The sequence below is a fragment of the Carettochelys insculpta genome, chromosome 16, assembly GCF_033958435.1.
Source record: "Carettochelys insculpta isolate YL-2023 chromosome 16, ASM3395843v1, whole genome shotgun sequence".
NCBI classification, from domain to species: domain Eukaryota; kingdom Metazoa; phylum Chordata; order Testudines; family Carettochelyidae; genus Carettochelys; species Carettochelys insculpta.
In genome coordinates, this window is record NC_134152.1 from 14,840,483 (window position 1) to 14,854,928 (window position 14,446).

Below are 14,446 nucleotides of genomic sequence, written 5' to 3' on the forward strand. Positions count from 1 at the left end.
GTCAGGCATGAATTGGGCTTACTACATCTAAAACAGAAACTTTTGTTTTCCTTTTAAACTACCTCTTCCTTCCCTCTGCTATCATCCCACTGGCGGCATCAACAGCTTTCCCATCACCCAAAGTCACCCTGGGATCTCTGAGGAAGCAGCAGCTGCCCACGCTCCCCCTGCTTCCCCAGGGCTGGGGGTGGGGTGTGTGCAAATACAGGACAATGAGTCCCTTTTAGAAAAAAAGTTGGGACGCAGCATCCCAAATATGGGACCATCCCACCCAATACGGAACAGATGGTCACCCTATGCATAACACTCTTAATCCATTCTTTAGTTAAGGAGCTAAAATGTACCACAGTCTGCTTCATGATCTTATCCTCTGACCCACCCTTGTTTCAGATCTCCAGTCAATAGGCAAGGAGAACAAGTAAAGTGCAAGTTCATCTTTTCACCTATGTATTTATGCTCCTTATCTCTTTATCTCCATATCGCTGGCCCTTTGTGCCTTCCCTTTGAATTTCTGTGCTGTTGCTTCCCCTTTTATGCAGCTAAGTTCAAACTCTTTCTATGTATTTTTTTACAAGTGAATGTTTTCTTCAGCTGCATCCCTGCCTTCATGTCCTTGTTTAGCTCGCTGTTGCAAGAACCATCGTGCCTTTACCACAGCCCTCCCGCTCCTTATGCTCCAGTCATTGCCTATTTCATCCACCTCTTATGCCTTCTTCCATACTAGCATATGCACGTAAAATAGACTCCTTGTTAAAATATACAATAACCTTCTTCAACCCCCACAATGTATTGTGTTAAGTGCTGCGCTTATAAATCATCTAAGTTGCACTGTGTTCCTTCTTATCTTACACCACTGTGACTGTAATCCCTGTTGGAAAAGGGTCTGAGGTCTGGCACATCCTAATTTGGAAATAAGACATAAAGTTCAAACAGCAGAGTGTGCCACTCACTGGAGAAATTGACCATGGGAACTGGCAAATTCTTCTATGCCTGGAGTCTTCGTACTATAACCACATGTCTTCTAAAAGGCATGTTCTAGTTCAAACATAAACTAATTTGTGCTAATTTAGTGGGAAAGTATAATTTTTATATTGCAGAAATTGTGGGTGAAATTCTATAGCCTGTTTTATATAGAAATTCAGGCTAAATAGTCCATTCTGGCGTTGAGTTAAAAACAAAGCTTCAGTGTAGCAGCAAATCACATCCTAAGAATCTATAGATCCCACCAACTATGCAGCATGGGATATACTTACAGAACTACATAAATATTATTAGTAGTACTAATGCACAGATATTCTGGGTCAGGCCTTGCTCTCAGTTATGTTTGTGTAAGAATGTGCCACAGGAGCTCAACCTGCTGAAGGATTTGGGGAATGTCCCCTTTCGAGATCATTTGTGTAAAAATGCAAAGGCGAGCATAAGTAATGCCTTGTAAACAAAGCCTGATGGGTAGCAGGTGAAGCAATGACATTTTGTATATTGCAATATAAACAAAATGTTGTAAAGTCACAATTCATGCTATTACCAATGCTTGAAGTTGTTGTGGGGGTACAGGGGAGTCATCATCACTGCCTAAGATATGGGTTGCAAAGGGCTCCCCCACAATCTGAGCATTTTGAGAGTGGTAATGGCTACCAGTGAACCAGCTGCTCGAGAGCCTTTTGGCTATACCCTGGTAAGGCTGATATATCTGTGTGTTCAAAAATAGGTTTAAAGCTGGGATTTATCATTATTTTGTGAGACTCCATCTTGGTGAATGCTGTGGCTAGGCCCAGAGCTGAAGCCACTAGAAGCTGAAATCACTGGCAACAGAAGCCACATAGAGGTGGAATCACAGGGTTTTGCCTATAGCAAAACTCACAATGCAGAGGACAAGCGGCCGGCAGAGCACAGCAAACAGGTGGCTGGCAGAAGTGACCACTGCGTGGCTAGTGGGGCAGCTGGCAGGAGCAAGCAGGACACTGAACCAGTACAAAGGTGGCATTGCCTCAGGCTCAATGAGGGAATGCATCAGGGTGAGGCATCAGGGCCTGCACATACTGGACAGAGTTGTAAGTGGGGCATTTGAAGGTGAGTATGCAGAAAGTTCGGGTATGTGAATAGGACCCATACAGTATTGGACTGGTGAGCCTGAGACACAAAGGACACCGTTCAATCCATTTGAACTGGGACAGTTACTTGAGGGCTGGTTATGAACTCCTGGGGCTGTGGCCACTCTTGGCCAAAATTTCGAAAGGGCCATGCTAATGGCCAAATCAGAGAATATTGCTGAGGTGCTGAAATGAATATTCAGCACCTCATTAGCATGCTGCTGGTCGCAGCACTTTAAAAGTGCCACGTTTTGATCATGCACGGCTCTGCTACATGGGGCCCTTTTCAAAAGGACCCTGCAGACTGATAAGGGGATTTTGAAATCTGTGGGGTCCTTTTGAAAAGGGGCCCATGTACCCAAGCCACACGATTGAAATGTGGCATTTTCGAAGTGCCACAGATGGCAGCATCCTAATGAGGCACTGAATATTCATTTCAGCGCCTCATTAGTATTCACCAATTTGGCCATTAGCATAGCTCTTTCAAAATTTTGGCCAAGTGTGGCCACAGCCTGGGTGCACTATTTTCCCCAAGCTAATGCCATGTGGCTTCTCTTTCTGTTTCATTAAAAGTTTCTTTCTACACTCAGACTCTGAGGTTCTCAGGGGTGTGTGAATTTCCCAGGCTACTAGGTGGGACCTTGAGCTGGTTCTGTTTGAGACGGATGAAAAGGAACCCCTAGATATTGAACCCGGTGGCTGCTGGCTGCTTCCAGCAGAAGGGTTACACTTGTGTACATTTCATGTAAACTCCACTGAAGGCAATGGAGTCTTAGGATTTACACTAATGGAAAAGACAAGCACAGTCTGGCCCTTTTTGTTCAACCCAGACAACTACAAGTCTGTGTAAATCAGAATAAACAGTAGTCAAGGATACTATGATGATTAGCCAAATGACCCTTTCTCCTAACAACTACTAAAAAGAATAAATGTTAGTGTGAAGCAGAAAGGCGTGAAGTTAATATTCCTGTAAAAGAGAACTATAAAGGCTTAGTACACACGTGAGTGTACAAGGCACTTCTGCTTGGAAGCACACAGAATAATGCTGTTAACCACAATAATGAGGCAAAGAATGTTCCTGTTTTTTAAAAAGTGCTTATTCAGAACTTTGCATCTATAAACGTGTTGGGGAAGGGGAGCATACATACACTTCCATAATAGTTCATTAGCCAAGAGATTTAATTCAGCACCAAATTAGCCCACTTCATAAGTACATCAATTCACTTAGTAGCAGGGAACAAAAGAAATGTATCTGGACGCTTTTTAATGTAAGCCTTTCCAACTGGGAGCAATAAATGTAGAGAGGGCAACAGTGATTCGCAGAAACTCAGGCTATATTTACACTAGCCTCTTCCTTTCTGAAGGGGCATGGTAACGAGCAAATTGGGAAGATGCTAATGGGGCACATAATGTAGATGGGGGCCTTTTGAAAGGACCCCCCGAACTTCAAAAGTCTCTTCTTCCTATTTGGTTTTAGGAAGGTGGGGCTTCTGACATCTGGGGGCGCCTTTCGAAAGGACCCCATCTACATGGGCAGAGCGCGTTTCAAAAGCAGCACTTTCGAATCACGTGTGGCTGCCATTATGCTAATGAGGTACTGCATATCCAGGGCTAGTGTAGACACAGCCTCAGAGTATAGTCATTCTGCTATTTTGTGATAGATAGTGTGATGATGACTGAAGCCATCTATGTGACAGTGCAATAAAGGTATCTGTGAAAAATATGCCTGTAACTGATACTAAAATAATGGTAGAAAGTTAATAGGACTTAATCCTGCTTAGGTTGCTAACACAGGTGAAATCCAGGTCTACTGAATTTCTGTGTAGTTAAGAGGGAAGACAAAAAACTTTCTTCCTAAGCTTTTCTGTCCTCTTTCTTCTAACCTTGCACCCTTCACGCAGAAAAGAGTGGGTGGAGGGCCAGTTGTGAATACAGACTGTGCACAGAAACTATGTTATGCCCTCCCCTCAGCAACTCTCTTTTTTCACAGACTTTACCATCTACTCTTTATTCATGTTTTTCATTGTCCCTTTATTATTTTCAGGGGTCAGAGGCAATCAAGGGAGCAGGGACGGTCAGTGGGTGGCCAGCTGAGAACACAGACTGCGCACAGAAGCTGGATAGTGGACTGGGAAGCCAAATACCTTCCCTTCAGCAACTCTCTTTTTTCAAAAGCTTTGTTAGCAATTCTCTCTTCAAGTTTTTCATTGTCCCTGTGTTGATCAGATGCAATCAAGGGAAGGGGAGGACAGTCAGTGCACAGCCAGCTGAGAAGACATGCACTTGCTGATTTTTATAAAATCCTTGACAATTCAGTTGCAGAAGAAAGAGATTTCTGTCAACTTTGTCATCTTTGCTAATGTCTTACTTTTCCTTCTTTCTGACTGGAAAAATGGATGTTTGCTTACCATAGGAGGGCAATGCAGTGTGGGAAGATGATGTCAAATACCAGCAAACATACCCAGAATGCTATAGGGATGAGGGAACTGTGGGATAGGTTCCCACAGTATAGAGCTGCAACAGTTGATGTTTGCCAATTGAGTGTGGCTGCAATAAGTTGACTTTGTGAGGATGGTCAAATTTGAATTTATAAAATCCAGTGTTACAAAATCAATATTAATAAATTCATATGTATCTCATAGCGTAGATGTAGCCTAAAAGAGAATGTTCAGGAAGTCAATAAATTGTTGAATGGAGCATTAAGTACAGGCTGGGTGAATAGTATTGATGACTATGTACAATATTAGATTGCTCTAGGGTAAACTTTTTTGGCCTGGCTGTTGAAAATAGAACAGCTGATTGCAGCTGCAGCCCCACTTCTTGTAAATGACTTCTAACATAACAGAATTAGTGAGATCACAGCCTCACCTGATCATGAAGCTATGTTTATCACTCAGGATTCTTATATTAAGCCTCTGCCTACCATTCTGACTCAGTTAACTGCGTTCTCTGAGCAGCTGTGTAGTTAACAAATAGGGCTGACTAATGTAACATTTCTACAGCAGCAAGCTATGGAAATCAGGCTGCTGTTACAAGAAAAAAAGGGCTGTTTTTGTTTTGAAAAAAGGTGCTGAAACCTTATATATCAGCTCAATTATTCAATTAATATCATAGGACTGAGTAGAATTAGACAATTCCAGGCACTTGGCTCTTAACAACAGAGACATGAACATTCCACCCCAAAACCTTTGTTTTTTGCCTATGCTTAGCATCACAGGGGGACCACAGACATTCCCGTAAGCATTAAAACATTTTTTCTAATGCTATTCTAAGACCATTTGTCCGTACTCATGATAAATGTTACAATCCTCCCCAAACAAGGCAACCTTGGCAGATTTGGGGAGCACTGTTCAAATTCCTCTCTAGCATTTTACCAAATTAACTGTTGTCTCCACTTTACATCCACAGCTGTGGTGTGTGGGGAGGGAATATTGGAGCCAAACCCACTGAGGCATGGGGGTAAGTGCTTGTAATGTACTGAGCTGTATTTGTTTGTAAGATTTGAAATGTTTGTGTGTATATGTGGTAGTTCCACTGCTGTCTGCAGAAAATATTGGCATTCATAAACCACTACGTATAAAACCCCATCAAGATCATAAAACAAGGGATTTTGCAACTGACAGGACAAAAAACAAAACAACAACAAAAAACTTTGGGCTGGAATCTGGATCTTTTCACTGCTCCTGCAGTGAGCAGACATGTAAACTGACACAAATGCTAGTAAGCTCTTTTGAGACACCTTCGCACCCCCAGCTGAGAAGGCATGCTGGAAGTTGGAGGTGCATGCTACTATGGGAATTCAGGTGGTGCTGTGGAGTGGCCCAAAGTCAGCTCTAAGAGAGGGGGACCATTTGCTCCTCTGCTTTATATTGGGAGACATCCCATTTCATGATGAAACCCAGGGTTAAAAATGGTGCCAAGCTATGTTCCCTGGAAGCTTATGCTGCTGCTCAGCAGGAATTTACATGCCACCCAGCTGATTAGTTTAGCAGGAATTTAGCTCTTAAACTAATTTTAAAATGAAGAAAACAGTTTGTTTCAGAAAGAGGCCACAGAGAAAGAAAGCCTAAATTTGCATCACCATCACCACAAGGAAGGTGAGTTTAGACCCCATAATTATTAGCGTACTCTTTGTACTTCAGCAAACCAACATTAGAAGAACTGAGTCAGAATTCAAGAACCATCCCCCCACCCCCAGTGCCTCCACTACACCATCAGCTTCTTTTTTATCTGGTGTTAGGCAAGTGTCACATATTTGAGTTCTGATGGGTTAAGATACTACAAAATCAGCTGGCTACCAACCTGCTTGGCAGCCTTTGTCTTCCAAAGACTTTTTGCTACCTAGCCCATCTCCTCTGCAAGCACGCTACCTTTATCCGTTATTTTCTGCTACCTTACAAGCCAATCAGTACTTTTGCAATTTACAAGTTTTTCACAGCTGATGTAAGAAGCCTGCTTTTGGTAACTGCTTCCAATTTCAGAATTAAATAGACTTGGTGTGTGTCAATACCCCTCTCTCCCCTCGTTGTGGGAACTCCGCTAGAGAAGGAGACACTAGGGCCGTTTCTACACATGCCACTTTCTTCAAAAACGACATGCTAATAAATGGCCTGAAATATGCTAATGAGGCACAGATGCAAATTCCCTGTAGCTCATTAGCATAAGGTCACATGATTTGGAGTCCAAAAGATGCTCTTCCAGACTCCAAAATGCCATTTAGAAGCACAGCCCCCAGGGGGTCTTCCGGAAGGAAGTCCTCCTTCCAGAGGCCCCTTCTTCCCAAAACTTTTCAGGAAGCAAGGGCCTCTGGAAGAAGGACTTCCTTCCGGAAGACCCCCTGGGGGCTGTGCTTCTAAACGGTGTTTTGGAGTCCGGAAGAACGTCTTCCAGACTCCAAATCACGTGACCTTATGCTAATGAGGTGTGGGGAATTTGCATCTGTGCCTTATTAGCATATTTCAGTGCATTTATTAGCATGTGTAGAAACCACCTAGAGGCGCATCCACACTTGCGTCTTTCAAGAGGCATGCAAATGAGGTATTTGCATATTATTTCAAAAAAGCTTCTTTCAAAAGAAGGACGCCAGTGTAGATACTGCTCTTTTAAAGTAAACCCATCTGCGAAAGAATCATCCTTCCTTTCATTTATTTCCCCATTAAATAAAGGGGAGAAGGATTCTTTTGAAGATGGGTTTACGTTCGAAAGAACAGTTTCTACACTGGCTTTCTTCTTTGGAAAGAAGCTCTTTTGAAATAATATGCAAATAGGTGCCAAATATGCAAATGTATACTTCATTTGAATACCTCTTTTGAAAGAGGAATGCAAGCATATACACAGATGCGATGGAGGATTATAAATCCAAGAAAACAGCTTTAGCACAGCAGCTGTGGCAGTGTTAAGGGAATCAAGCTATACTGTTAAATTTGTGTATTTGACTTTTTTCTAAGCTTGTGCTTTGGCACTTTCACATCCTTAATTTTTTGGGGTATTATCTTGAAGCTAAAATAGTATTAAATATAAAATACACCCCACAGTCAGTTAGCAGTAACTCCTAAAAAGGTAAATTACAGTACTGTAAGAGGTTTCAGTCTCTAAACCCTTTAAGGACTTTGTGTCTGTACACTGTTAATGATCTAACACATTGATATGAATAGCTCTGTGCTACCTTTCAAATTATCTGGTGCATTCTGTTATGTAAACAAACGTTTCATAATTCTCAAGAATGCATACAAGCATTTGGGAAAGCCCTAGGCTAGGGAAATAGCATGTGGATGGATTTAAAGAACAAAAAGCAGTAAAGTGCAGGAGTACAGACAAACAGCTATCTCTCTGTTACTTCTTGAAGAAGAGACTGTCATGGACTTAACAGGCTCTGAATGGGAGGCCAGGCAACACGTGCATAATAGCCTTGTGGGAGCTAGACAGATTGTCTATGCAGCATTCCAGAAGTTACTAATGCAATTATCAACTTGAAAGAGAAGCTGGGATGTTCAAAAGAACCTACAGGTACCAGGTACCCAAGTTTCACTGAGGCCTTGTCTACAGTAACCCCTGCTGTCAGTGTAATCTATGTGATTTCAGCTGTACCAATATTGGCACAGCTGAAGTCCATGCACTTACCCCTTTGTCTTGCAAGCAGTAAGGTCATTGGAGTGTCTGCTCTCCCATCAACAGACTCGTCCTCTAATCCTGATAGAATCCCAGCATTGACAGGAGTGCAGTCAAGATAGATTTATCATGTAAGCAGACAAATTGATGGCCAATGGATTGATCACCGCAGTATTTATCTCCAGTGGAGTCCAGCCATGACATACAATGGCAACTCACCTCTGAGGTGCCTTTGAATGTAAATCCAGCCCATTCTGATCTAGGGCTGATCTCCATGGATTACCAGTGATCCTCAAACCACTTCATAGTGAGTCTCCGAATCTGACCACATTGGCAAATTTTTCTATAGATTTAAAAAACCCACCACCCCCTCAGCTGTCGGAGTGTACTCATACCCTCTGTGAAGTGTCATTTCTGTACTGCTTGATTTTCTTCACTAATGTTCATGTGGTTTGGTTCTTTAAGACAGCAGCTTCTTGCTTACAGTCTTGGACTTTTATACAAAAATTTCCACAAAGTTAGACTAACCAAAGACAGAAAATTACCCCAGACAAGGGATATCCTAGAAGCACTCCTTCACAAATCATGCAGAATACACCCATGCATACTGTGGGGGCAGTTTCAAGAATATTTGCTCTTTGAACTAGCTTGTATTTCTTCAGCTCCCTTGCCCTTTCCTTCTCAGTACTAAAATTAAGCCTGGACAGCATCAAACCTTTGAACACAGATGGATCAACTATTTCTAGCTCTCTAAATACTATCTGTGAATGGCAAATTAAAGATCTACTAAATCCTCCAAAAACCTCACTCCTTTTGTGAAATGAGGCCTCAAAACATACTCCGTGGGTTTCTCTTAGCAAGGGGGTCAAAATTCCACCACTCCTGTAGAGTACAGTGGAGCTGGGAAGAATCCAACAGAGACCCAGACAGTGTATTCTCTCATTTTTGTTTTAGATTAGATGCTCCTTGGCCCAGGTAGCAACTTTGTCTTTGTGTGCTGCTAGTAGACAAGTTATTGGACCATCTCCTCAGCTGGGGTAAATCAGTTACGCTTTTTGACTAGCTTGGATTATCATGATTTAGCCCAGCTAGGAACCTGGTCAATTGTCAGCTCCTGTAAACCCAGAAAACCAACAATACCAGAGATGCTACCTTTTTAAAAACTTTCACAATAAAGTTTATTACATGATTTTCATTAAAAATATTATAAAATAGAATATTCTGCCCAGCAGAAAAATAATGCCAGCGTTTAAAAACCCTGGGTTTGTGCAAACAGTTTGTGTAAACATAAGAAGTCAAGTGTTCAGGTTCCATTCCAAAATACAGTAAATTGCTACAAAAATAAATTTGGTCACTCAGATTAAAAAACTGCAGAGATCTTCACACTTCTCTCACACACACACACACAGAGTTAATGCTGTACTTATATTTGAAATGGGAAAGATTTCAGGTAGTCCTTTAAAACTGGATTGAGAGGGATGTGGTTTAAATTCTCTCTCCCAAACGTTGCCACGATGCTTTTCCGGCAGAGCTCCTGCAATGGCCGTAAACGGACTTTGCGTAGTGGGGTGACCAGCACCTTCCTAGGGGAGCTTATATAATGTTCCAGTAGCTTAAAGAGACAGTCAAAACTCTCCTTACTGCCATCCAAGCTGAAACGCCCAGCCTGGAAGTTTATTCGGATGCTGGTGGGTCCTGTAGCAGTCTTAACACTGATGGCAAAGAAGCAATTTTTTTGTCTACTGTCCCTGAGAAGGAAGGTGCCCTCAGGCTCAGATTTCAGCTTCTCATGCGCAGCACTGACTGTCAGTGGGCCCCAGTAGAAGCCACATGCATCCAGCAGGGCGCTTGCTCGAGTGATGCTACTGAAATCCGCCTGTGAGCGGAAGGTTCGGAAGTGTGTGTCACTCTGTGTCTGCACAGTGTTGGACCGAGCCGGGCCATGGTAACCTCTAGGCTGAGAGCGATCCTGTGCTGGAGGGTCAAGTCGACATCTTGCGTCTGCTGCAACTGCATTATCTGCTGCCACCTTACTGTGCGCTACCATCCTACAGACTAGACCAGCGGATGTGGTCTTCCATAGCGTCCGTGGCCAGGGCGGTGCAGCTCTCCAGCGGCTATTCTGAAATTCCAAAAGAGAACTAAATATTAGACCATCAGAGAAGGAAGAGGGAGAAAGGGGCCCTCGGCCTATGCAAATTAAGTGACAGTCATCCATTCACATCCCTCAGCTTTCTTTTATTAGGGAGCATTTATCCTGTTGATTTACACCCAGGAAACAACCAATTAAACATTCCTTTCTGGCCAGGTTAGCTATCCATTGCTCTTGGAGCATGTGAAGCTCAGAAGTATACAGCCAGGGAAACAGTTACAAATAATGCATTTCTATGACTAACAGTAGGAAAACTGCAATGGATTGAGTTGACTGATAGAAGTCATTTAAAGTGTATTTTCTGCAAATAGTGTTCTCCATCACTTTCTTAAACTTGCATAAAAACCACTGAAAATAGAGCCACTGATTTGCTCACTCCCCTCTCCCAGACAGACATCTGAGATCAGACTGCATGGTTTGTTGCATTCTGTGAAAAAGAGAAAGTGGCTAACGGAAATTTAAACTCCGCAGCTGGGTATAAGTCCACAGAAAGTGGATGGAATTAGTAGAAATGGCATTGTGTAATTCAAATGTGAACAGTAGTGCAGCTTGTATCACTGCCAAGTTACACATAATCCTAAACCTGCTTTCCTTTCTTCAATAAGCTGGTGAACCTGCCATAAAAAAGTCTGTTTTCCACGCTTTGTTGCCCCTGGATCACAGGGGTACCACCTCACTGAGCCTACACAAAGCAGCCTCTAAGAACCCTTAAAGAGTTATTCCTCTGCCTGTCTCTTTTTGTATTGCATGCACTTTAACTTACCCAATCTAAATTGCTTCCTATTGACAGATCTTTCAGCACCAAGGGCCAAATTCATCCCTTGTGTAATTCCTTTGAAATAAGCATCAATGTACCAGCAATTAATTTGCCCTCCAACGTCTATCTCGACAGCATGGTTCGATACATCTCTGCTGGCTGCCTTGACCTTACTGGCATGCATAGATTTTAGGATTTATCCCTACTGTCAGTTATAGATCTGCACTGGCAGATTGTCGAGAAAGTGCAAGGTATTCTCAGAAACGAATCCCCACAGCTGTCTCACATGTACACAACAAGATACCGACAGCAATTAACTGGATTCCTGTCTCTGTGACAGCCAGACAGTGGAGTTGTTTCATTTACTGAGGGAAATAGCAGTAATGAAGCCAGCCATTAGCAGGTAACTTAAGACAAGCGAAGGACAGCTAGGTTCTCTTGACCCTGAGACACTGGTGTCAGCTTTTCCAACTCTCGGCTAAGGATCACTAGTCAGTGCCAGAGACAAGACACGCTGCAGGGGAACGGCTCTACTCTGAATCAATACGCGTCTCTCGAGTGAGCCAGTCACGTCTGGGAGCAGCAAAACATTCTCCCCGGCGGGGAGTACATGCGCCTCACGGTCGGCAAGCGTGGCAACAAAGGCTGTCCTTGCCTCAGTACAGAGTCCCGGCGCAAGTTTTCCCACGAGAACCACAGTCCGTAGCCTAATGTCCCCCTCCCGGCCCAGGTAAGGCTGGGCCAGGTGGCTGCGGCGCTCCGCCCGGGCGGCGCAGGAGAGACACTTCGCGAGTTTCAGCGAGCGGGCGAGGGCCTGGCTGGAGGCAGCGATGTACGGGCACTAGGACGACGGGCCTGGCAGAGCCAGAGGTCGCCGATCTGCAGCGCTCTGCTGCAGCCGATCTGCGCGGTGCGCAGGCGGGGGGCTCTTGCGCGGGGTCCGGAGCGCACTCGCCTCACTGGGAGACGTGGGGAGGGACCCGCGCTCAGGCTGGTCCCGCTGGGGCGCGCACAGCACAACTCCCTTACCTGCCCTGCCCGTAGCCGCGGGGATCAGCGCCGCCCTCGCGCGCCCCCAGTGCTCTCGTAGGACCGCCCGCGGGAGCGGCGCCACCATGCTCCGCCAGTGCTGCTGCTTGCACTAGGCGGCCGCCGCTCGCGCCGCGCCTTTTATGGCCGCCCTAGCCGGCAACTCCGCCCCTCAGTGATTCTCAGAAAGCAGGTGGTCCTATGGGCTTTCGTTTTCCATGTGTCTCCGGCTGACGGGGTGGGGGGGGAGGGGAGGACGGTTGCTGCTTTCGCTTCCCAGGAACCGGCTCTTCGCTTCACAGGAACACTGGGGCTGCGCCAGGGGGGTGGGCGGAGCGCCGGTGGTGTCACAAGCCGCTTCCAGGGAAAGGCCTGGCTCCGCCTCCCGCCCCTCCCCCGTCGGCATCCGCCGCGCGGCGAGAAGCGGCAGCGGCGGCGGCGGGAGGGGTGTTGGGCTCCTCGGCGCGCGGGGAGCCCCGCGAGGGCAGGCCGGCTGGTCAGGCGCCGCGGCCGCGGGGCCGAGAGGAAGGCGAGGTAATGGGCAGGGAGCGGAGGCGCGGCGAGGTGTAGCTCGCGGCCCCCGGCAGCTGCGGTGGGACCTGTCGTGCGGGGGCAGCAGGGCCTCTCCAGGCTAGCTGGTGACTAGCCGCTCTAATTCATCATTATTAATCGTCACGTCTCCAATGGCAGCTCCCAGGGCCAGGCACCCGAGGGTAATAAAGGGAGCCAGAGGGAACCTGCTTTGAAATCTTGCCTTAGCTGTGTGCCTCAAACTGGGCCAGAGTGTTTTTGTTCCCTGGGGAGGCCCAGCAGGACTGGAGCGCCCCGAGCAGCAACTGTTTTAAGTTAGTAACTACCTGTCCAAATTGTAAGGGTCTTTTTTTTTTTTTAATTTCCAGTCTGACGTGAAAAACATCAGCTCACCTGCCAACTCCCATCCTGGAGCGGAGTCAGTCTGGGGTGAGATTTCATGAAAGCAAAGAGAAAACAAACATTTGACTGCTCTTTCTGCAGGCCGCAACTGGCGGCTTCTCCATTTGTTTTGTGGACCTGTGCAATGGAGGTAGAAATCGTACCAGTCCCTCTGTGCTGAAGATTAGAGTTAAGTTTAGCACGTAAAGCAGTGTTTTAACATCTTTGGGAGGTATGAAAACTACAGAACATCTGTCACAAAATAAAGCATTTACTTGATGAGCATATAAACAGTGATCTTTCATGCCTGCAGAGTGCACATGTTTTGGAATGTATGTGATGAATGACAGAGGTGGCTGTTGCGTTGGGTTGGGAGCTGGAGTGAGATTTTTTTTTCCCCCATTAATGGTAGCTGTGATTTTTCTGGACCACAGAAAAGTATGCTTTCCATTTGACTGGAGATAAGTGCTTTCTGGACTGAGAACAGCCCAGTCTGGAATCCATTTAAGTCACGTGTTTTTCTAATTATTCTTCAGTGTAAGTATTCTTTTCAAAGTCCATCCCCATCATAGGCATGACTAACATGATGATGGTGGCATGGTTTGCAAAGAATTCAGTGGTGAACTTCCACTGAAGTGTTTAATCAAAAAAGATAAGGTGATACATATCTCATCGACTTGGAAGGGACCTCAGGAGGCCATCAAGTCCTGTTCCCTGCCCTCTTGGCAAGACCAAGCACTATTCTTTTTGTTTTTTTTTTAAATCTACTAGTCCCAGTTACCGAAATGGCCCCCTCAAGGATTGGCCTCACAATTCTGGGTTTAGCAGGCTAATGCTCAAGCCACTGAGCTATCTGTTCCTCTTTGATTGTTAAATGTATGCAGATACCTAACTGTATAGAACTGAAGGAACTACCTTTGAGCCTTATTTACCTAACGAGGCTCCTGTTGGTTCTTTTCCCTATTTGGATGGCAGATATAACAAACCACTTAGTATGAATTGTATGTGTTGTAATCAAATACACAAATCATCTGCTTCCAAAGAATTTCAGAACTGGGCTTCGTGTTTGCTTTTTCTGACTGTCCATGTGATTGAAGCTCAGGTGTGCAAATACTTGTGGAAGGCAAAAGCAAAAGTATCAAGCATATGGGGAACTGAAATTTTCTTTTGAATTTGAATGCATGTTCGTGGAAAGTTCATTTGTGTTGTTTTCTTCACTGCCATGAGCAGTCACCTCAACTTTGGTTTGTAAAGCAAAACACTGAGTTTGTTCATTGTGTCACTTTGTTTGCTGTAGCTTCCAACCATTCCTTATCTATCTTTAAAAAAATCACTTTTTTAGCAGTGTGTGATATGGGTGAAGCTTGTTGAAACAATTGTTTGAATAGACAGTTTATT

General features: G+C 44.8%; 1 protein-coding gene and 1 long non-coding RNA gene across 2 annotated transcripts; one reads left to right on the forward strand and one right to left on the reverse strand.

The window, feature by feature from the left end:
* Positions 1 to 9,351: 9,351 nt before the first annotated feature.
* Positions 9,352 to 12,247, reverse strand: SOCS1 (suppressor of cytokine signaling 1). Its single transcript, XM_075010768.1, has 2 exons — positions 12,137 to 12,247; positions 9,352 to 10,320 (listed from the first exon to the last, which is right to left on the reverse strand). Exon 2 carries the CDS (start codon positions 10,243 to 10,245, stop codon positions 9,622 to 9,624), a length of 624 nt encoding a protein of 207 aa, XP_074866869.1. The 5' UTR covers positions 10,246 to 10,320; positions 12,137 to 12,247; the 3' UTR covers positions 9,352 to 9,621.
* Positions 12,248 to 12,431: 184 nt separating this feature from the next.
* On the forward strand, positions 12,432 to 13,339 carry LOC142021820 (uncharacterized). The gene is made up of 2 exons (XR_012647784.1): positions 12,432 to 12,670; positions 13,036 to 13,339. It is a non-coding gene; the product is annotated as an uncharacterized LOC142021820 (long non-coding RNA).
* Positions 13,340 to 14,446: the final 1,107 nt, after the last annotated feature.